The sequence below is a fragment of the Rhipicephalus sanguineus genome, chromosome 3, assembly GCF_013339695.2.
Source record: "Rhipicephalus sanguineus isolate Rsan-2018 chromosome 3, BIME_Rsan_1.4, whole genome shotgun sequence".
Taxonomy (NCBI): Eukaryota; Metazoa; Arthropoda; class Arachnida; order Ixodida; family Ixodidae; genus Rhipicephalus; species Rhipicephalus sanguineus.
The window spans coordinates 189,293,822-189,316,124 of record NC_051178.1 but is presented as its reverse complement, the minus strand read 5'-3'; the positions used below and the strand labels follow the sequence as shown (position 1 = coordinate 189,316,124).

Genomic DNA, 22,303 nt, shown 5'->3' with positions numbered 1-22,303 from the left:
GCTTCGCACTTCCTCATACTCCCCTTCGGGAAAAGGCTGCAGGCGCGCACAGCGAGCGGACGAGTGGTATATCGGCTCCGTCGATTTTCGGCAATGGCTGCGGACCATTCGACCTGACCCTGCAAATATTGACTCCTACGGATGCAGCAAGTTGGACTGACCACGAGGATATCAAATTTTTCGAGGTGGGCCAATTTTTCGCCTCTTTAGAACGATTTTCCTGCCTCAACCACATGGCCCCGAACAGGCCTACCGGCAGCGCCTAGACCTAACGGCACGAACCCACTTTCTCGCAAGATGGCGGTTTCCACGCTTTCCTTGACGGGCTACGACCCCGAAGACATGACTTGGACGACGATTGCAGTGTCCGAGAGCCAGAATACAGCCGAAACTCCGATTTATCGGAACCAAGCACTCAACGAGGCGATCGCCCGTCGCCGCGCCCAAGCTAGCTCGGCACCCAGCGCAACAGCTGAGGAAAATCAAGCTCCCGCCAAGCGCGCCGCGGGCCCTAAAAACAAGAAGACGGTCACGGCTAATTGGAAACCCCGCCGTCTGCCTAAGCCCGGTCCTGACGAATTTGTGATCGTGCTGAAACCACGAGAACACGTATCGTTACGTCAAAGCTTCTCAGAGAACCGCTACGGCGCTGCTCTCACGGCCTACCTCGGGCACGAAGTGGCCAAAACTGTCACAATCCTGCCGTCCCACGAACAAAACCTCATCGTAGTCCACACCCCAAATCCGGCAGCAGCGGATCGGCTGCTCGGAGATATCAACATCAACGCTAGCAGCGGAGCGATCCCACTGTATGGCTATCTCCGTCGAAACGAGGGAGAAGAAGTCTGCTACGGAGTGATCACTGTGAATGACACGGACACCACAGAAACGCTCCAACAGCAAGTCCAATGGAGAAAAGGCAACATCGTCGAAATCAGAAAATTTGGCACCTCAAACAAAGCCCGGCTCACTTTCGCCGGAAAAGAGAAACCTCGTTTCGTGCACTACGAGAATATGTTAATCCCAGTGGGCAGGTACTACCGGACAATCCCGGCCTGCAGTACATGCGCAACTGTGGGCCACCGAGCGGATACTTGTCCCGGTATCAAACCGGACACGTGTGGCGTTTGCCGGCAGCAAGTGCCGATGGTGGAGGGAGTGCGGGTCCCTCATGAGTGTCAACCGCGGTGCTCAGTGTGTGACGGAGAACACGTGACAAACTCACGAGAATGTGCAGCGAAATTTCGCACGCGAAAAGACGGAACCGCCGACGGCAAGAAAAACTCGAAGGACAGAAAAGGCGACAACCGCCATCCTAGCCTCCCCAACAAGTCATCTAACAATGGTGTCAGCGATGGAAATCCGATGCCATCGTCCAACAAGACGGAGAAATGCCAGACGGCACAGCAACAGCCGCTACAACCGCAGCGCGGTGCGGCCGAGCAGAAAACGTCAACACAGCCATCCGGCGGCGCGGCCAGGGCATGGGCCAACGTCGCCAAGCATGGAGCACAGGTGGGCGGTCCGGGCGGGGCGGCCTCCTCCTCTCCCTTCCCTCTACATAACTCCTCCCCTCCCATAACACGCAGTGTCGAAAAGGCCAAAATTGCAAACCTCGAAAACCAAATTGAGCTATTACTGAAGAAAATTGCTACCCTAGAATCTAGACAGTCCGTCTCTCCAACTCCCACAGACAAGGGAATGGAGAACGATCGAATGGAGTCCAAATCGGAAGTGAGCTTGGGCGCCGAGCTCGAGGCCCGCCTCGCAACTCGTTTGGAGGCCATGGAATCTCGCTTTAACTCTTTGGAAAATCAAATCTCCGTGGCACTAACATCCGCAATCACGAAAATGACGGAATCCCTACCCAAAATTATTGCACAGCACGTTGCACAAGAAACGAGAAAGCTCCGCAGGAGAGGTCCCATGAAGGACGTGTCGGGCCGTCCTGCCAAAGAAATGCGCCTTGCCATGAAAGTAGGCACTGACGACGACGATAGCTGTTCACTCTCTGGAATGGAAGACTCATCCCTTCCAAATGCAGGCTTCTCGGCTACCGCGTCGCTACAATCGATACAATTAAGCGATTATCACCATGGCGAACAGACCACGAACTAAAGGTACAGCTCACACCAAATCGAATACTTCCACTCAAATTATCCAGTGGAACTGCCGAGGGCTACGATCTCGAGCAAAACGAGCAAACCTTCGGCTTTTCCTGTCAAAATTCGACACATTACCCGCGGTAGTCGCACTCCAGGAACCAGGAGACGGCGTTACCCTTACAAATTACACCGTATATCAACAGGACCCTCTTTCCTGCATATGCGTACACAATAACTACACGGCTAATCAGGTGGATTTAGAGTTAGGAACCGACTACTCTTATGTGATGGTCACTCTCCTTCCGCTTAAAAAACGAGACACACCACTACACGTACTGAACATCTACGCATCCCCCAAATTAAGAAAAGTAAATTTTGCAGCGCTCTTTAATAGAGCCCTCAAAGCTGCCGGAAGGGACCCCCTAGTAATCTTGGGCGACTTCAATGCCCCCAGCACACTCTGGGGATACAAACGGGAGGAGAAACGCGGGCGTATTCTAGCCGAACTTACATCCGCTCTAGGTCTCACTCTCCACACTGACCCTGTATACCCAACACGAATAGGAAACTCGGTAACTCGGGACACGTGCCCGGACCTCACTTTCACTAAAAACATCAAACATGCAGAATGGATCAACACCGAGGAAACCCTCGGTAGCGATCACTGGATGCTTAACATCACAATTAGAACCAAACCACTAAGGAAAACCTACGCAAAAGCCCGTCTACCAGATTGGACAAAGTTCCGACAAGAGTACACAAACTCGATCTCCATTCACGAACAGGGATATCATACTTGGGCACAAACACTCGTTAATAGAGTCAACGCAACTGAAACTCAAATCAAATTATCCGAAGCAACTCCGGAGGTGGACAACCATCTTCTCCACCTCTGGGAGGCGCGTCACAGCCTTGTCCGCAGGTGGCAGCGACAAAAACTCAACAAGAAACTCAAAACACGCATCGCCGAAATCACCCAACAAGCAGCGGAATACGCCGCTCAACTAGCCGACTCCAATTGGGTGGACAGATGCAATACGGCAGCAGGACAAATGTCCAGCAAGAACACCTGGCGCTTGTTCCGCGCGCTAATCGACCCTACACAAACCAGAACAGAAACACAAAAACACCTACAAAGAGCTATACATGCTTTTGAAGGAAATGCCGAGAAACTAGCAAGTAAACTACGGGATCAGTACCTCTGCACACATCAGGACCCACAGGGATGTGCATACTCGTATGCAGGGCCTGACAATGCAGAACTAGATCGACCCTTCCAACTTCACGATTTAAAAGCAGCCTTAAGCAGAATGAAACGAGGGACGGCACCCGGAAAAGACAAAATAACGGTGAAGTTGCTAGCCAACCTCCCCGATTCAGCCTACGAAACACTCTTGGAATACATAAATTCAATTTGGCGCGGAGAAACACAACTCCCCATTGAATGGAAAACAGCTTTAGTAACGTTCATTCCCAAAGCCGGCAAAACCATAAACACAGATAACCTTCGGCCGATCTCCCTTACCTCCTGTGCAGGAAAATTAATGGAGACCATGGTACGGGATAGACTATCAGACTATCTAGAAAACTTAAACGTCTTTTCAAACACGATGTTTGGCTTCCGCCCTCACAGGGCTGCACAAGACGTGCTCCTCCAACTCGACCGCGAAATCATAAACCCTATCGAGCATCCCCGCAACGACAAGGTCGTACTGGCCTTAGACCTGAAGGGAGCGTTCGATAACGTCGCACACGAGATAATATTAACACATTTCTCCCAAACTAAATGTGGTCACAATACCTTTCAATACGTCAAGCAATTCCTAACGGCCCGAGAATCCTACATACGAATACAAGACGAGGATTACGGTCCGTATCAGTTGGGCTCGAGGGGCACACCACAGGGCGCAGTCCTCTCACCCTTACTTTTCAACCTTGCAATGATGGAACTACCAGCTCAATTGGAGACAGTCGAAGGTGTACAGCACGCGCTGTATGCCGACGACATAACCATTTGGGCAAAACACGGCTCAGTAGGTGAAATTGAAGCCAGCCTACAGAAAGCGGCGGAAATCGTAGAAACCTACGCTCACCGCTGTGGCCTTCAATGTTCCCCAACAAAATCCGAGTTTGTACACATTCGTCCCACACGGAAGTGTAGTACTAAGATTGAATTATCCCTAGCGAACGGACCCATCCCCGAACGTGATGAGATCAGAATTCTAGGTCTATTTATACATAAACACCGGAAAATAGACACAACACTTACTAAATTACGGAAGGTGAGCGACCAAGTAGGCCGCATGATTAGACGGGTATCAAACAAACGTGGCGGACTGCGATGCAAAGACGCTTTGCGACTAGCGCATGCTTTCGTAACAAGCCGCGTTCTGTACTCGACCCCCTACCTACACCTTCGCAAATTCGACAAAAATGCCATTGAGGTAATTTTGCGAAAAATATACAAGCGAGCCCTCGACCTCCCGATTAACACATCCACCCAGCGCCTACTCGGCCTAGGAATGACTAACACCTTCGAGGAGCTCAGGGAAGCGCACCTAACAAACCAGTACACGAGACTCTCAAAAACACAATCAGGAAGCCGCCTGCTTTCACGATTGCACATTCATCACCCAACACTAGAGGAAGAACGAGTGCGCCTCCCGGAAACCTGGAGACACGCCCTCGGCGTACGCCCCCTTCCTAACAACATAACAAGAGAAAACCATAGTGGTCGGCGCCTAGCAAGAGCCAAAGCTCTGGCGCACCACTATGGGGACAAACACGGTGTTTTTTACGTGGACGCCTCCGGCCCACACCACGGGGGATGGTACACGGCCGCGGTAGTCCACCAAAATACAGTAATAAACGGACTAACTTTCAAAACACGAGATATAACACATGCGGAAGAAGTGGCCATCGCTCTCGCAGCCGCTAATCGGGATTCGAGAGTCATCATCGCTGACTCACGGGGAGCCTGTAAAAACATTGAAAGAGGATACGCCCCATACCTCGCATATAAAATTTTACAAAACAGCAACTACACCGGAGGACCTACGCCCCGAACGATAGTATGGACTCCCGCACACGTGGGTCTCGAGGGTAATGAAGCGGCAAACGCCGCGGCCTGCGGGCTTACTTACCGGGCCACGCCCTCACCTCACTCCGATGCGGACTCCGATTTCAATCCAGTTTTCACGTTCAGAGAAATTATAAACTACTACCAATTAGAGCATGCAACTTTTCATAAACCCTGCAAAGGGCTCACGAGGGAGGAGGAACGATTACTCCTCCGTCTGTACACCAAAACAATACTGTGCCCGGCAGTCCAAAAACATTTCGACCCTGCCTGTTCAGGGAAGTGCCCATACTGTGGGGAAGGGTCCTCGGACATCTTCCATATGGTGTGGGCGTGCCAATTAACACCAGACCTCCCCCCCCTACCCCATCCCACCCGAGAGGACTGGGAGGCGGCCCTGCTCGACTGCTCGGACCTGGCCAGCCAGAAGGCCCTGGTCACGCGCGCCCGGGTGGCGGCTACTGCCAATGGACTCCTGTAAGGAGGAGCCCACCCAGCCATGGCCCCCAGTCGGGGAGCCTCCACCTCTTGAACAACCCGAAATAAAGTCTTACTACTACTACTACCCCTTCGGGGAAATGCGGGTTTTTTTCCAATAAAGAGTCTCTCTCTCTCTCTCTCTCTCTCTTGGGGGGTTTTACGTCCCAAAACCACGATATGCTTATGAGGGACGCGGTAGCGGACCTCGAGCATTTCGCCACCATCGAACTGCAGCTGCCGCGGCCGGAATTCGATTCCGCGACCTTTGGGTCAGCAGTCGAGCACCTTAACCATAGACCACCATGGCGAGGTGGGCAGAATGGCGATGAAAAATGCTTGCTCCTTTCTGCCTACGCCTCTTGACACTCATTTAAAGAGATCACGAATCCCCCCTCACGCTTTGTGCGAAGACACATCTCAGGCTTGGTGAGATAGCAAACACGGCTGTCAACAGCTCAGCCAAATCTTGCAGTCGTGCGTGGCAAGGAGAATTCATATGCGGCGCGTGAAGTTACCATTTTCTCAGGCGCCCTCTTTTAATATAGAGGCTAGTGCTCTCTCTCGCTCTGTCTCTCTCTCTTTGGAACTGCCGGCGCCTGCTGTTTGACGTCTAACAACAGACAGTACGTTATTGGTCAATAGCTGGTATCAATCAAGAGCGGCGTTTGGATGAGACGATTTTTGCCACGGGGTGGCGCCACGCTCCACAGTCTGCTAACATTACACAGTGTGCCTCACTCGCGCACAGGAATCACAATGGGTGAGAGCGATTGCGTTTCATCACGCGCGCTGACGTCATCTCTTTCCCCCGTGCCATTCCTCGCTGTGCAGCTTCCAGTGCGCTCGTCGAGACGAGGGAGATAAACCTTGTCACAAATCCCTGCTAACTAATTCGTTCTTGACGGATTTGAGAAATTTTTGCGGAAATCGATTCGTTAGACAATACGCTCCGACGCTAAGGTCATTCCATGATCACTTGGAAAAATGGTTCAGGGCCCTTTGAAACGTGGAGAACGATCAGCGGTTCGCCGCACTTGTTACAGTTAGCAGGTCTATCACCAGTACAGCGACAAAGGAAAGAAGTGGGAGAAAGGCGGGGCATTTACCAGATGAGCGTCTGATTTGCTACCATACCTTGAGGCTATGAACATATGCAACAGAAAGGGGAAAGGGGGGAGAGAGTGAGCACGGCACGCACATAGAGAGCGCACAGCACAAAAAATGGTCACTGCCTTCAAACACTGCAGCTAGCAGTGCGCGCACATAGACCCTTCTGTGCCATCAACGGATGTGGCCATGATTCAAGAATTTTCTTATGTTCGAGAGTTCAGCCTGTTTAGTATGGTCCGCGAATAAGTGCGCTGGATGTATTGCATACAGCGTTAGAACAAGAGAGATAAGATTCTTTAATGAAATACCTGGAGAGGTTAGCCTGGTTTGTCGCCTGGCTTGCTACTCCAGGTGTCGGGTGATTATTGTATATACAATGATCACATACACACCATATACACACAAATAGTACATGCAGTCACAAACATACATATATACATAAAAAGAGTCCTTCAAAAGCTTTGGTTAAGCTGAGTGTTCCTCAAGAACGCCAACAGCGCTTTTGTGCTGCGCATCGCACAACTGCTGTCTTGCCACGGGCCGAGAAGGTGCCGCAGCTCCAAGCTCGAGCTGCGTTGCAAATGAAGTGCTGCCTTCAGAATCTGTCGTTCGGCGTCGTAATGGGAAAAGACGCAGAGTGCGTGCTTTAGGACTTCCCGAGTGTTACATGTGGTGCACGTGGGTGAGTCCGACTGCCTGATCTTGTAGGCAACGTCGAATCTCAGTCGGTGAATGCAAGTTTCATCTTGTCTGGTTAGTCCCTGTGGCATGTGAAAGCTACACGTCGGGTCTATTCTGTGCAGCGGTCCGTACTGGTTATTTGCATCGCTCCATATTGTTCTCTGCAGATTCCGCGCGAACGCAGACACCAAAATCGCCGCGTCTTTTCTTGAAAAAGGAATTTTCGATTTTCTCAGATGCCGTGTCATGCGCAGCTCTGGCAGTGGAGTCAGCTCGAACATTCCCTTCGATGCCGCAGTGAGCGGGCAGCCACTGCAGTACTACATCGTGATGTAGTTCATGAGCATTATTGCCTAGGCGCCTGATGTCTAGGACTAGTTGGACTTGCGTACGTGGAGATTTCAGGGACTGCAGTGCGGCTCGTGAGTCGGAGAATATCACCCAAGAGTCGGGTCTCTGATCTTTAATGTATGCAAGCGCCCTCCGCAATGCAGCCAGCTCAGTGGCAGTGCCGGATGTACGGTGACTGAGAGTGGCTGTGATGGTGACATTCGCCGACGGTATCCACACGCCTATAGCAGATGATCCATCTGTGACAGACCCATCTGTATAAACGTGACGGCGGTTTCTATAGTTGGTGTTAATGTATTTGAGAGCGAAGTATGTCAACGCTGGCCCAGGTGTGTTTCTCTTGCTCTTGAACCCCGGCACTGTCGTGACTATCGTCCAGGAAGGAAGCTGCCATGGAGGCCCCGTCAATATCGACGGCTTTTGATACATCACGGGGAGTAACATTCGCACCTCGGAAATGCTGACTGAAGCAAGTGGATGATCTTGTACCCTTGCCGCAAAACTCAGACAGACTCGGAGGAACTCTTGCTTCATTAGCAGGGCAGCTGAAAGACGTTTGCTTTCTGTCAAGGTCCCTACTGTCGATGTATTTTTCGGTAAACCTAGGCACACCCTCAAGGCTTTGGCTTGCATGCTCGTGAGCACCTGAAGATTTGATTTGGTGAGGCCCTGTAGTGCAGGAAGACTGTACCGCAGGAGACCTTAGACATGCGCAGTAGTGCACTCACGGAGCAGCCTTCAGCTTTACTTGACATCATGCGGAAGATGTTCGCGTATGATGCGAGCTTCTCTTTTAGTGATTGAATGTGAGGAGACCACGTCATGGATCTATCGAAGATCACTCCCAAGAATTTGTGACTTGACACGTATCGGATGTGAGAGCCCGCAATCTTTAACTTGTAGTGCGACATATCCCGTTTGGTAAAGGCAATGGCGGCACACTTGTAGGGTGCACGTCCACGTGTTCGTAAAAAAGTCTCAATGGATTTAATGGCCTTCTGCAGTCTTCCACGTAGTACTCGACGGTTGCGGCCACTGCACCATATGCAGATGTCATCTGCATATAAGGATATCTCAACCAATGCAGGGGCACATTTTTCTAGACCTATGAGCGAAATATTAAATAAAGTCGGGCTTAATACACCACCCTGAGGGACCCCACGAGGCACTGTATGAAAAGTGGTGTCGCCGTCTTTAGTAGTCATGTACACCGACCGGTCAGTGAGATAGTCAGAAATCCAGCTGTACATACAGCCACTGACTCCTGCAGACCTCAGAGCCATAGTTAGAACAAGGATGCATGCAAGTTAGATTAGGTATACTGTCTGGAGGCAACATATACGCCACAATGTGTGAAAGTTTTTCAAGGAGTGCGTAGTGGCACGTTAGCATTGGCGCTATGCACACGCCTTAAAACGACTACGAACGGGTGTCCATGTCCTGCAGTTACAACGAATCCAATGTGTACTCCTTGATGCCTGTGCATCAACACGGAATATCCGTTAAGTACAGAAGTTAGCTGATCGAGTTGGCCACCCCTCCTAATCCTCTAACGGGACGCCAGGTCTGTCCCATACCTTTAATCAGTCGGACATGTGCCGTCAATGTTTAAAGTGTCGGCCTATGGCCTAGCAGGTTTTTGACGATAGGGGCAGCCGAGGACCCCAGATGTTGCATTCCAGGAACTGTTTACTTCATTTTTTTTACCCCCGGAAAGCCCACCTTTACCCACTTCCCACCTTTATTCCCCGGAAGGAAGACCGTTGTGATAAGCACATTGCATAATTTTCATCTTTGCAACCATTTGTGTTGTTTCGAACTCAAACAACATGGGAAGGAGGGGGGGGTGCGCTGGAGTGAAACTTGTTTCTGTCTTTTTTTCGCGCTTAACCCACAAAACGGGAAAAAAAAATATGACACAGCAACAAGCCCGCATAACCACCCTGAGAATCTTGGCCCCCTCTAGAGGAGAACCGTACGCACGCCTGTGCCCACAGCAGCACCTTAGCGGTAAAGAGACGAGAAGGAATGTCTCGGACGTAAGAGCCATAGTTAGTGTCGACCAGATAGCATTACGCCGGATGTCTTTGAAGTTTCCAACTCTCTCCGCGAGTAAACATGATATGCGCACTCACCTGCGGCACAAGTCGGTCTTCGGGGGACGGCGTTGGCTTGCAGCTCGCTATGCGGCGAGTGCCCGAGAGTGCCACCAAGCGTGTCGCGGCCTGTTGGTTACCCGTGGAGACCCGGGCGCACAACAGGCCCCCGCTTCGGGGCTCCGGCTCACCGTCGCGCTCGGCCAGACCGCGGGTTCCGGGTCAGCGGTCACCTCACGGGGCTTCCTGGATTAGGCCGACCCATGCAGCAGCCTGTTGGGGAATGCCCATCCCGTACACCTCGATTCGCGTGTCGCCCGACGTCGGACTGGTTTGGCCCCGAGAGAAAGATAACAAATACGTGTCGCGGGATACCACGACTCGATTGGCCGCGTAACCATGCGTGCGTCGGGGCTTTTTCCAATGCGCAGACATCCCGTGTCCACGGACAACGCTCGCTCGGTGTGATTACTTAACGGCTCGTTACAGGTTCGGTCAATGCAGGTGCGCAGGTTGCGCGGCAGTATATGAGAAAATATGCTTTCTTAATGTTAGGCGCGTTAGTGTTAGAAAGGATTGGCGCAGCTATGCACTAGTGGTGCGAATACTGAGGAAATAGTGGAGCTGGTGGCCTTCCCCTCCTCCTTTCCCTCATCCTCACCCTCTCTTCCCTTTCCCACCTTTTGCTATACTATACTATGCATGGCTATGATATGCTTCACCCACTTACCTCCTCCTCACCCTCACATCACTCCTCCTCACCTTCACTTCCTTTTCCCACCCCTTGCTGTACTATACTATATAAGGCTATGCTATTCTTTACTCTCTCCCCTCCTTCTCAACCTCATATTGCTCCTCACCCTCACTTCCCTTTTCCACCCCCTTGATATACCATACTATACAGGGCTTCGCTATGCTTCACCCGCTCCCCTCCTCCTTTCCCTCCTCCTCACCATCACATCACTACTCCTTACCCTCACTGGTTTCGAGCAATGCTAGCCTTGTTTTAGGCATGTATTTGCAACTTGATTTTGAGCGTGATCATGCGACAGACACTGCGAAAGACATACGGACGTTGACAAGCCGGGCTCTTAAACAGCTCTCCTGTTTAAAGGAATATTGAAATGTTTCAAATCATGGTGAAACGGGAAACAGCGCAGTAAAAGACGACGAGAAAGAAGGAACACACACCACACCAGACGAAGCGTAGACTGACAACAAAAGTTTATTCGGGCGAAAAAGTATATAAAAATGATACCAAACAGAGCATGAGAAGGCACAAAGACACAAACACAACATAAACCTTGATTATCATCACATGACGCATCGTGATTGAAAGGCGTAAGCGGTTCAGTTGAGACGGTTAGCCGATAAATACGAAATATCTTTGTCATATAGTAAAACAGACGGAGTACTGACACGCTTTTCTTTTAGCATTGAAATGTAATACGCTTCGATAATTTCTCTTGTCATTCGATTCTGGTTCTTAGCTAACACATCACAATTCTCAAACTTACAATTCTCAAACCACATTGCTTACAATGAATACCTAGATGGCCACTAACGGAACTGGTCACGTTATTGTTGTGCTCGCGAAGTCTATCACTTAAACATCGGCCAGTCTGGCCGATGTAGAATCTGCCGCATGACAAGGGAATGCGGCAGACGACGTTCCTGATACATGACACGAAAGGCGACTTGTGTTGTTTACTACAGGTGATACTGTCATCGGGGGTGCAGTTGACGCGGTTACACATTTTTCACAACTTATTAGGCGCACTCAAAACGACTCTAGCACTAGCCCGCTGATCAATCAGCTTCAAATTGTGTGATAATTAATGCAAGTATGGTAAAAGAGCGAGTTTTTGACCTTGCGCATGCCTAATATTAGTATCACTTGCACGTGCCGAGGGGTTACAAACGCTGATTTCTTTAAAAAGCTTTTGTGCTACCGAAGCTAGCACGTGGGCAACCAGCTCCTATCAATCTAGTCACCTGGCCTCGAAAACTGTCACACTTGCAGTGCACGCACGATTTTCGGAGCGCGTTCGGCATGCACAACTTAGCGATTCCTCTCTTTATCAACTTTGAATGATAGCTGTAAAACGACAAAATGGGTTTCTTGCTACGCGGTTCAAAACTCCAACAGGCACCCTCGGAACTTCATTTCAAACGTAGGGCCAGACACCTAATCGAATTTTTAGAAGGCATTTCACAGGTTAATTCGAGGGGATTTGCACAAGATCTGAAAATATCGACTAGACTAGACGCGGATTCCTCAAAAAAGCCTGGGCCACAGTCTAGGCACACCAGAAAATCGTCAACGAAACGGAAAACTTTTCAAACACAAGAATGGGCAATAGATGAGGAAACCTTACGGTCAACACTGGCCAAGAAAATGTCACTGAGTATGGGTGCGATACATGATCTTATACTAATTCCTTGCCTTTATAGATAGGTACACCCCTCCCATAATGAAAAAAAGTGATTTCAAATAAAATGACAACTCAAGGAAGTTTGCAACAGCTAAGCCAGTTGAATTTTGAAAAGCTACAGCGCCAACATCATCTATACACTCTTCCACGCACGAGAGCAATTCGTCTTGGGGAATGGAGTAGTACAGGTCTTTTAGGTCTCTTGAAAAAGCGGCACATTTTTAGGTATCTTGAAAAAGCGCCACCTCCTCCCACCTCCTCGCGTGAGCGCGAGGAGGTGGGAGGAGGTGGCGTGAGCGCTGCCTCCGCTCAACACCACCTAACTAGGTGGTGTTGCTCCGCTTCGTTTCTCCTCTCCCGTTCTTTCTACGCCACAGATGTGCGCTCGTATATAATGCGGCGCGCGCTCGCTCCCGTTGCACTCTCCTTCGCAACAGCGCAATGGGCGCTCGCGAAGCTGAACGTAAACGGCAATGCCGGCAAGCGAATCTCGAAGCTGCGCTGCGAGGCTGCTTAAGCGTGCGTTCTCTGTGCTTCCATCATTCTCTCTCTGTGCAACGCTGTGCGAAACGCCATGAAAAACGTCAACGTCGGCCCTAGTCGCAGCGGCAGCTCCACGGCCGCGGATCAGAGGAAGGCTCGGGAAGCCGAACGTAAACGTCAGCGTCGGCAAGCGCTAATTCAAACGCCTCGACAACCACCGTCTCATAAGTCGCATAAGAGAAACGGAAACTCGATGCGCACCCCCCACGATGCGAAAGCATCGTGGGGGGTGCGAAAGCGTCGTACACATCATCTCCCCTTACGGGCAACCACCATGGTTGCTCGTAGGGGGAGATGATGTGTAATTTTTTCTCATATTAGTAAAGTACTCTTTCACGATACCAAAAACACCACGCCTGCTGCGAGAAGACAGTCAGCGAGAAAATGCGCAAAAACAAAATGTGGGTGGCGTCGCCACCTTGAAGTTTCCGCATCATACGCCGTGACGTCACATGTTTTGACGGCGCCTACTAGGGACTACGTAGTTCCTAATCGGTAAAAATGAAGCGCATTGTCCTTTGAGGGGGCCATAGACTTAGCATACCAAGTTTGGATTAATTTTGTTGAGCCAATGGAGCCAAATACGATAAATACACACTGAAATCCGTGACGTCACGCGGGGAGATTTCGGCGCAAAATTTAAAAATGAAACTTTCAACTTTATTTTCTCCTTTATTAGTAAACTTATGATGGCGAAATTAACGGCATTCGAGTTCTCAGAGCACAATTTATCGATCTAAACCGATTCATTTTTTTTTATTTTTAGTGTCCCTTTAAATGAATTTTGAAGTTTGCGTGAGCGATCGACAGCCTCGCGCTAGTGACACCCTCAAAGGGGACCCTTGGGGACCCCCTACTTCCCTCACGTGACCACGCTGCAAAAAAGTTATGATGACGTCATAGCCGCCATGTTTTTTTGTATTTTTTTTGCCGCGTTCGCTCCAGCAGCCTACTTCTCGGCGGCTGCTCGCGAACCGCGCGGAAGTGCGCCACAGTTCTGTGTGCTGACGTGATCGAGCGCTGCACCTGCTAGGTGGTGATAGTTGCACCCGGAGGCTTGTCGTTTTTGAAAACGAAACTGACACTGGTCGGTAATGAGGAGCCTGTAATTAATTATCTGTCGCGCGCTGCAGCAAACGATGTGCCGTGTGATGACCAACAGGCCCCACCAACACATTGCAGCAAAAAAACGCGAGGCCAAAATTGTTGTGTCAGTACTCCTTTAAACACCGCCGTATATTTATCACTCACAAGCAGTTGCAGGGTAGCTTACGGTTTGTTGCAAGAGTTCCATGGATACTACGTTATAGATGGCCTAATGTGCGTGATGCTTTAGTTATTAGCTTAGTTTCTGTTTATGAGTGGATCAGCAAAGATTATTAGTTATAATCTAATTTTGACCGCGGTTTGCTATTGCACTTATATGTATGAGTACTAGAACAGAGGAGTGCTTGGAACGAGCTTCGAAAAGTGAAGCCCAAACAGGGTCAATCCGCTTGTGGCACTGCGATTGGTAGTCTGCAATGAGTCGTCTAAGAGCCGCGCGTGGCTCCGCCGAAGTGGTGCAGGGGTAGAATGCCTGTTTCCAACTGAAAGGGCCCGAGTTCGAATCCCAGATGTAGATGGTGGGTTTTCATTCTTAGTTTCACCTACTATAGCTGTATTGGTTTTCCTTTGTTTCTTAGAACTAGCTTCAGTTGCTACGTTTTCCTTGAAAAAGTGAAGTAAAATAGAAGAAATTTGACAGTGAGCGCAGTCATTTGCAGCGCCACCGCCCGGGATTCAAGAAAAACGTAAGGTATGGCCTCCGAGATTTTTGCAAATACGAGGCTCGAAACGACATTTCACATTTTACGTTACTTTTTGTATAGCAATACGTAACAACAGAAGCTAGTTTGAAGAAACGTAGGAAAGCCAATACAGAGGTGACACTAAGAATAAAAATTCGGCAGATGCCACGCGTTGTGGGAATCGGTTTCATGCGAAGCAGTTAGCGAGTACTTCTATGCTGCATTTTATGGCTTTGAGCCAAGCGATAGTCATTACCACAAACCCAATTGAGGCTGCACCGACATCACGCCTGCATAGGCTGTTTTTCCGAACTTGTTTGTAGACCTGGCGTGGCTCTGTGCTAGAATACCTGATTGCCACGCGGAATGCTTGGGTTCGATTCCCACTGGGATCCTAATTTTAGGGGCGAAGATCCTTATGCCGTGGCTCTGTCCGTCCTCTGTTTGTTTGTTTGCAGTAGCCACCTCTAGTTCGTGAGAAGCGCGCGTTCTGGTATGCAGTAGAAGAAGACGACGTTGACGAGTGAGACTCTCGTTTGCGTGTTCGCCTGTGTGGCGTTCTTTCTTCTTTACTACGTCTCGTGTTTTCAACGACGCCCGAAGACAACATTTCAGAAGCAACGCGCAATGCTGAACGATTTTCAACGTCTAGACCAACATCGACTACCCACGTTGACGCAGCGGTACCTCCGAGCCCTGCAAGAAGACGTTGACTCTACCAACGAGTTTATCATTGCCCTCCTCAACGTTCGATCTTTGCATGCCCACGTAGACGATGTGGAACGGGACCCCATACTTACTGCGGTGGATGTTCTCTGTCTTACCGAGACGTGGAACGCCAAAAGACCGTGTATCAAAGGATACGCTCCAGTCGTGTGCAATGATGATGCAGAGCGTCCTGCAGGTGCTGTGGCCGTATACGTCAAACAAACAGAAAAGGCACAAGATCTGAAACTACTACCAACGACACAGAGCCACAACGGTGAATATGCTTCCATCGATTTTGATGGATGCATCATCATGACCATGTACCTTGCAACCAATTTCTCAAGTGGGAATATCAAGACATTCATTGACACGGCATTGCGTAATAACGACAAGTACAAGAATACACCATTTGTGTTAGTTGGTGACCTGAATGTCGATATTACCGAAAAGAACAATGAGTGGTTAATACAACATATGGCAACCAAATACGCTCTCAGGTGCACGTCCTTTGATCATATGAAACCAAGGACCACCCGAGGGACGTGTATAGACCTGGTATTTTCAAATTTCCAATTGCAACCCGTACAGGAACCGCTATCCCTTCATCTCACGGACCATAAAGCCGTGATAATGAAGGGCCAACGCAAGCCAAGCATCTAATTAAGAAAAATAAAGGTTTGATGGTTGTAATATACACACAGTGTTTCTAACTCTTTATATGATGATTGATGGGGCGTTACACAGAAGATTCACGGATTCCCTCCGGAGCTTCGCCCCACTCGTCATCATTCACCACGTGGATATGCTGTGAATTTTTTAGTATTTCCATTCGTCGGGTCAACGCTACCGATGTCGGTTTTTCTTAACGCTCTCGCATTTAAATTACCAATGTCTGTTCTCGCCGTTCCTGGGTAGATATAAACTGTCAATCACCTGTGGCGTATACCCGTATACACCGCGGCCCGTGGTAAACGGGTATGTGCCGTGTCTGGAGGAAAGGATCTCACGACGTACACGACAGAATTTTCACGTTATTCATTCATGACCCGACAGTCATATTCGTCAGATTCTCTTACCCTCCCATGCCACTTTTGGTCTACACCACGTTAAGGAGGCGATCATGAGAGCACCCAGACGTAGGCGGCTAGATAGATAGATAGACAGATAGAAGATATATAGATACGTAGATAGAAACGCTCAAAGTGCCAAAGATTCGCTAAGAAATGCTTCGCATTTAGAAACCCACCTTCAACAGCTGGATTTGAACCCGGACCTTTTGCGTGCAAAGCGGGCGTTCTACCCCTGCACCACTTCGGCGGAGCCGCGCGCGACTCTTAAATGGCGACAAATTGCAGACTACCGTTCACAGCGCCACAAGGGAATTGACCCTGTTTGGGCTTCACTTTCTGTACATTGTTGCTGTGGCCGTTCCGAGCACTCCTCTGTTCTACACACTAAACATTTTTACACCCTTAAGGGTGTAAATCGGTTTGTCGCCAGACGGACACCCTTAGGGTGTTATTGACTACACCCTTCAATTAGGGTGCTAATTTAACACCCTAAAGAAAGGGTGTTCAGCAAAAATTTTATGGGGTGTTAGGGTGTTAGCTCGTATTAACACCCTTTTGTATGGGTGTTGGAAGGGTGTACACGATTCCTTTCGCGTCATGTGTAATGGCCGAAACAGAAGCTTTAGGTGGTCACAAAGGGCGTAAAGCATGTGTTCCTGCGGATGTCATTAATTCGGGGTGTACTACCGAATTTGCACAGACGCGTCTTCATATTGGTTTGGCAAAGGTCGTGTTCACATGGAGGGCTTGGTTGGAAAGACACCCCGAATTAGTGAAATCTGCAGTGATCCATGCGTAAGCCTCGTGTGTTCATCTGAAGCTTCAAATTCGGTCATCACCCACTTGTGCTGCATATTAAGGATCATGAAATGAAATCAGAAGTAGTGCACACATATAAATATGTATATACAACATCATGTATGAGCATATATGTACAAAGCAATACTTAATATGGCGTCCACATCCAGTCAAACTGGTCTGCAAAACATAACACTGGATTTTCAAAAAATATAAAATATTTATTGTATGCTGTGATACAGAAAGGTATGAAAAATTGGGAAAAAACAGACATGGGTAATGATCAAACTTTTTTACGTACAACAAAATTCGTGTTATCTGCACTTTGACAACAAACATAAGCTGATCGAACCTGCCAATGAGGGTGCCTGATACTTGAAAATGATTTGTTAAATTAAAATAATGAATTCCTTATTAAGATGTCTTGAAGAGTCAAAAAATCTAAAACATTCTTACTGTGCTCGAAAACTAACAGACCTTTGCATTATATCAACACTAAAAATACAATTCAAGCAAACAGATGCCGAAAATCGCCCGTTGTACTAAAAATTGCAAAACTGAAACGGGCGCTTTCATACAGCAAGCCGTTTCATTGTCCTTAACAGATATTGTTCATGTTTGAGCTCGAGGTAAGGGAAATATGCAAAACCGCAAGTAGATGCACTTGGACCCACTGGAACACCACTGTCTAGTTGATGCAACATATGGCACCTCTGAAATACCGCTGTCAGTAGATGGAGCACAAGGGATTGCAAGAATGTCACCCTGCATTGAAAAATAAAATGCATTGTGAGTGTGTACTATATATGCACCTTGTACTACAGCGCAAACACAATGGTAAACACGTTCCCGCTATTTATTGTGTCCTTGTGCGTTCGAGCACTAATACAACGTGAATACACTATAAAGACGTTTATTAGCGGGCACTCGGCGACGATAAACGACTGCGACAGTCAATGCGGGGTGCCGACTCTGAGCGCGAGGAGGGTGCTGTCCCAGAAGAGCGGAAGAGGACGACCCACTAGTAAGCGCTCGAGAGGGCGACCCATTAGAGGCTTCCAACGCTTCGCTACAATTACCCCGGGTACGAAAAGGGAGCCGCCTGGCGACCTAACTGCTTGTCACTATGAGCGGGTCATGGTAGGGTTTCAGGCGCTCCACGTTGACAATGTCGCGCCCTCGACGGCGCATGTCCGAAGATGGTTCAAGGGGTTCGATCACGTAGTTGACCGGGGACGTGCGTTCGACGACACGGTAGGGGCCGTCGTATTTCGGCAGTAGTTTTGAAGAGAGGCCAGGTGCAGTGGTAGGGACCGAGAGCCATACGAGTGCTCCAGGGAGGAACGTGGGCGCAGAAGTGGTGGTGTCACCGCGAATGGTCTTCTGCCGCTCTTGGTCATTCGTAGTAAATGTCTTGGCAAGCTCCCGACACTCCTCAGCGAGTCTTGCTGTGGCAGAAATAGGCGCATACTCAGACGGGTCCGGCTTGTAGGGAAGGATTGTGTCGATCGTGTGCGACGGGTGCCTGCCGTACAATAAGAAAAAGGGCGAGAAACCAGTAGTGCTCTGCGGGGCGGTATTATAGGCGTAGGTGACAAAAGGCAGAATGGCATCCCAATTTGTGTGATCGGCGGCGACGTACATCGAGAGCATGTCGCCGAGCGTGCGGTTAAAGCGTTCGGTGAGGCCATTCGTCTGCGGGTGGTAAGCAGTAGTTTTCCGGTGAACAACGTTGCACTCTTTGAGAATGGCTTCGACGACTTCGGACAAGAAGACACGACCTCGATCGCTGAGCAGCTCCTGGGGTGGACCGTGGCGCAGCATGAATCGGTGCAGCAGGAAGGAGGCAACATCGCGCGCTGTAGCCGCTGGGAGGGCGGCAGTTTCGGCGTATCGCGTAAGGTGGTCAACAGCGACGATGGCCCAGCGGTTACCAGCCGACGTTAGAGGAAGTGGTCCATACAAATCGATGCCAACGCGCCCAAACGGCCGGTCAGGGCAAGGTAGAGGTTGCAGACCTGCCGGCGACAGGTGCGTTGAAGTTTTGCGGCGCTGACAATCGATGCAGGAGCGAACGAACTTCTGCACGTCGCGGTACATCCCTCGCCAAAAGTACCGTTGGCGAATGCGGTGGTAGGTTTTCGATACCCCAGAGTGTGCACACTGCGGGTCAGAGTGGAACGACTCGCATATGTCAGAACGCAGACTGCGGGGTATTACGAGTAGCCACTGGCGGCCGTCGCCGTAATTGCGTCGGTGGAGGAGGTCGTCGCGAACGGCGAAATGGTGCGCTTGACGACGCAATGCGCGAGTGGATGGTGTCGCCGATGGATCACTCAGGAAGGCTATCAGTGAGGCAATCCAGTGATCCTTGCGCTGTTCAGTGGCGATGGTTTGAATGTCGATAGACGAAACGGCATTGTGAGACACTGAGCTGGAAGTATTGTCGTCAGGCAAGGGGGAGCGCGAGAGTGCGTCGGCGTCAGCATGCTGGCGTCCGTTCCGGTACAGCACGCGGATATCGTAGTCCTGTAGGCGAAGTGCCCAGCGGGCGAGGCGGCCTGAGGGATCCTTCAATGACGACAACCAGCATAGTGCATGATGGTCGGTGATGACATCAAATGGGCGACCATACAAATAAGGTCGGAATTTCGTAAGGGCCCAGATGATCGCCAGGCATTCCTTTTCGGTGACGGTGTAATTGGTCTCGGCTTTAGTAAGCGTACGACTTGCATATGCCACGACATATTCAGGGAACCCTGGTTTGCGCTGCGCAAGGACAGCGCCAAGGCCAACACCGCTAGCGTCTGTGTGTACCTCTGTAGGGGCCGCAGGGTCGTAGTGGCGTAGTATGGGAGGCGACGTCAACAAACGACGGAGCTTTGCGAAAGCGTCGTCGCACTCCGACGACCACGAATGGAGGGGCCCGTTACTTCCGAGAAGCTTCGTCAGTGGCGATATGATAGTGGCGAAATTTCGAATGAAGCGCCGAAAGTAGGAACACAGTCCTACGAAACTGCGCAGTTCTTTGACGGACGTAGGTTTGGGGAACTCAGTCACGGCCCGAAGCTTGGCGGGATCAGGAAGAATTCCGTCCTTGGACACGACGTAGCCGAGGATTGTCAGCTGCCGTGCTGCAAACCGGCACTTCTTTAGATTCAGTTGCAGACCGGCGTCGCTCAAACGCGTCAAAACATGCCGTAGGCGTTGAAGATGCGTGGAGAAGTCCGGAGCAAACACGACGACGTCGTCGAGGTAGCACAAGCACGTGTGCCATTTCAGGTTGCGCAGAACGGTATCCATCATGCGCTCAAAGGTGGCGGGCGCATTACACAGCCCAAACGGCATGACGTTAAATTCGTACAGGCCGTCGGGCGTGACAAAGGCGGTCTTCGGTCGAGCGTCATCAGCCATAGGTACTTGCCAGTACCCTGAGCGCAAATCGAGAGATGAAAAGAATTCGGCGCCTTGCAAGCTGTCAATCGCGTCGTCTATTCGCGGCAGTGGATACACGTCCTTACGAGTGATCTTGTTGAGTCGTCTGTAGTCCACACAGAACCGCACAGAACCGTCCTTCTTCGCAACAAGAACGACAGGAGACGCCCAGGGGCTGTTAGAGGGTCGAATGACATCACGTCGAAGCATGTCGTCGACTTGCTCGGTGATTACACGGCGTTCGGCAGGAGATACGCGATATGGACGTTGCCGCAGTGGCAGGTGGTCGCCAGTGTCGATGCCATGCGTAACGGCCGACGTGCGGCCGAGAGAAGTTTGAGCGACATCGAAAGAAGGGCGAAATTCTTCCAACAGGTCCAAAAGCTGGGAACGCTGGACCTGCGTAAGGTTGTCAGCTATGGAGGAACCAAATACGTCAGCGTGTGATGAACCAGACGTCGAAACAGCACTGAGCGTGCTCGAACTTCGGCCGTGCGAATCATCGGGCTCGTCCATAACTTGTGCGTCTTCGAGGGGTTCTACGCTGCCCAGACATTCCCCTCGCACCAACGTAACACTGTACGGGGAGGGGTTGATTACATAAATAGAGGTGCTGCCCTGGGTGACTTGAACGGTCGCGAAAGGCACCAGCAAGCCTTTCCTCGTGCAAACACGGTCATATGGCGAGAGGAGTGCAACGGTGTCGGATAGGCTGGCGCAGTAGACTGACACCGCCGTTGACGAGTTTGCAGGCACTTTTATGTCGTCTTTGACGAGTATCTTGCTCGCAGCCGATGGACTGTCTGCCGGCGTCAAATTAGAGAATGGTGAGAGCTCTATTTCGGCGGGTGCGCAATGAATTACGGCGTCGTGGCGGGAGAGAAAATCCCATCCGAGGATGACGTCGTGAGAGCATGCAGGAATTATGATCAATTCGACGGCGTACATAGCGTCCTTAATCATGACGCGGGCTGTGCATACCGCTGTAGGGTGAATGCTTTGGGCGCTGGCTGTACAGAGGGAGAGCCCGGAAAGTGGCGTCGTCACTTTTCGCAGTATTCGGCTGAGCTTTGCGTCCATATAAGGGCAGATGCACGAACACCGTCCACAAACACGTCTATCACGTTCGATGGGCTTCGCTGAGGGCTTTCGCAGTTCGACAGCATCGCAGCCCTTGCCTCGTGGACTGCGACGACTAGTTTTCCTGGTCTCGTGGGACCAGACGTGGCCGCATCGGTGACAGCGAGTGGCGTCGTGGTGACGGGGAACGGCGGGTAGATGGAGCGGGGCGAGACGTCGGCGACAGTGGCGTAGGTGGGTCGTAATATGGGCGGTTCGCCGGGCTGGTGGCAGGCGACGCGACTCTAGGCGGCTGCACGCGATTGCAATACCGCGCCACGTGGCCGGCGTAACCGCATGCGAAGCATATGGGGCGGTTGTCAGGTGTGCGCCATCGGTTCGCTGGGGCAGGGCCCGCCCATGGTGCAGGACGGGATTGACGGGGCGGCAACTGATAGGACCTCGGCGCAGGTTACCGGCACATCCGCTTCGAAAGAATGAGGTCGAGCGGAGGCTTCGGCGTAAATGTGTGGGGCAGCCGTAGGGATTGCTGGGGGCGTTCT

The 22,303-nt window shown here is 50.6% G+C and overlaps 1 protein-coding gene across 1 annotated transcript; it reads left to right on the top strand.

The window, feature by feature from the left end:
- The first annotated feature begins 297 nt into the window (after nt 1–297).
- LOC125757905 (uncharacterized) lies at nt 298–5,665 on the top strand. The gene is made up of 2 exons (XM_049414251.1): nt 298–1,774; nt 5,463–5,665. The coding sequence occupies exons 1-2, from the start codon at nt 298–300 to the stop codon at nt 5,663–5,665; spliced, it is 1,680 nt and encodes a 559-aa protein (XP_049270208.1).
- Nucleotides 5,666–22,303: the final 16,638 nt, after the last annotated feature.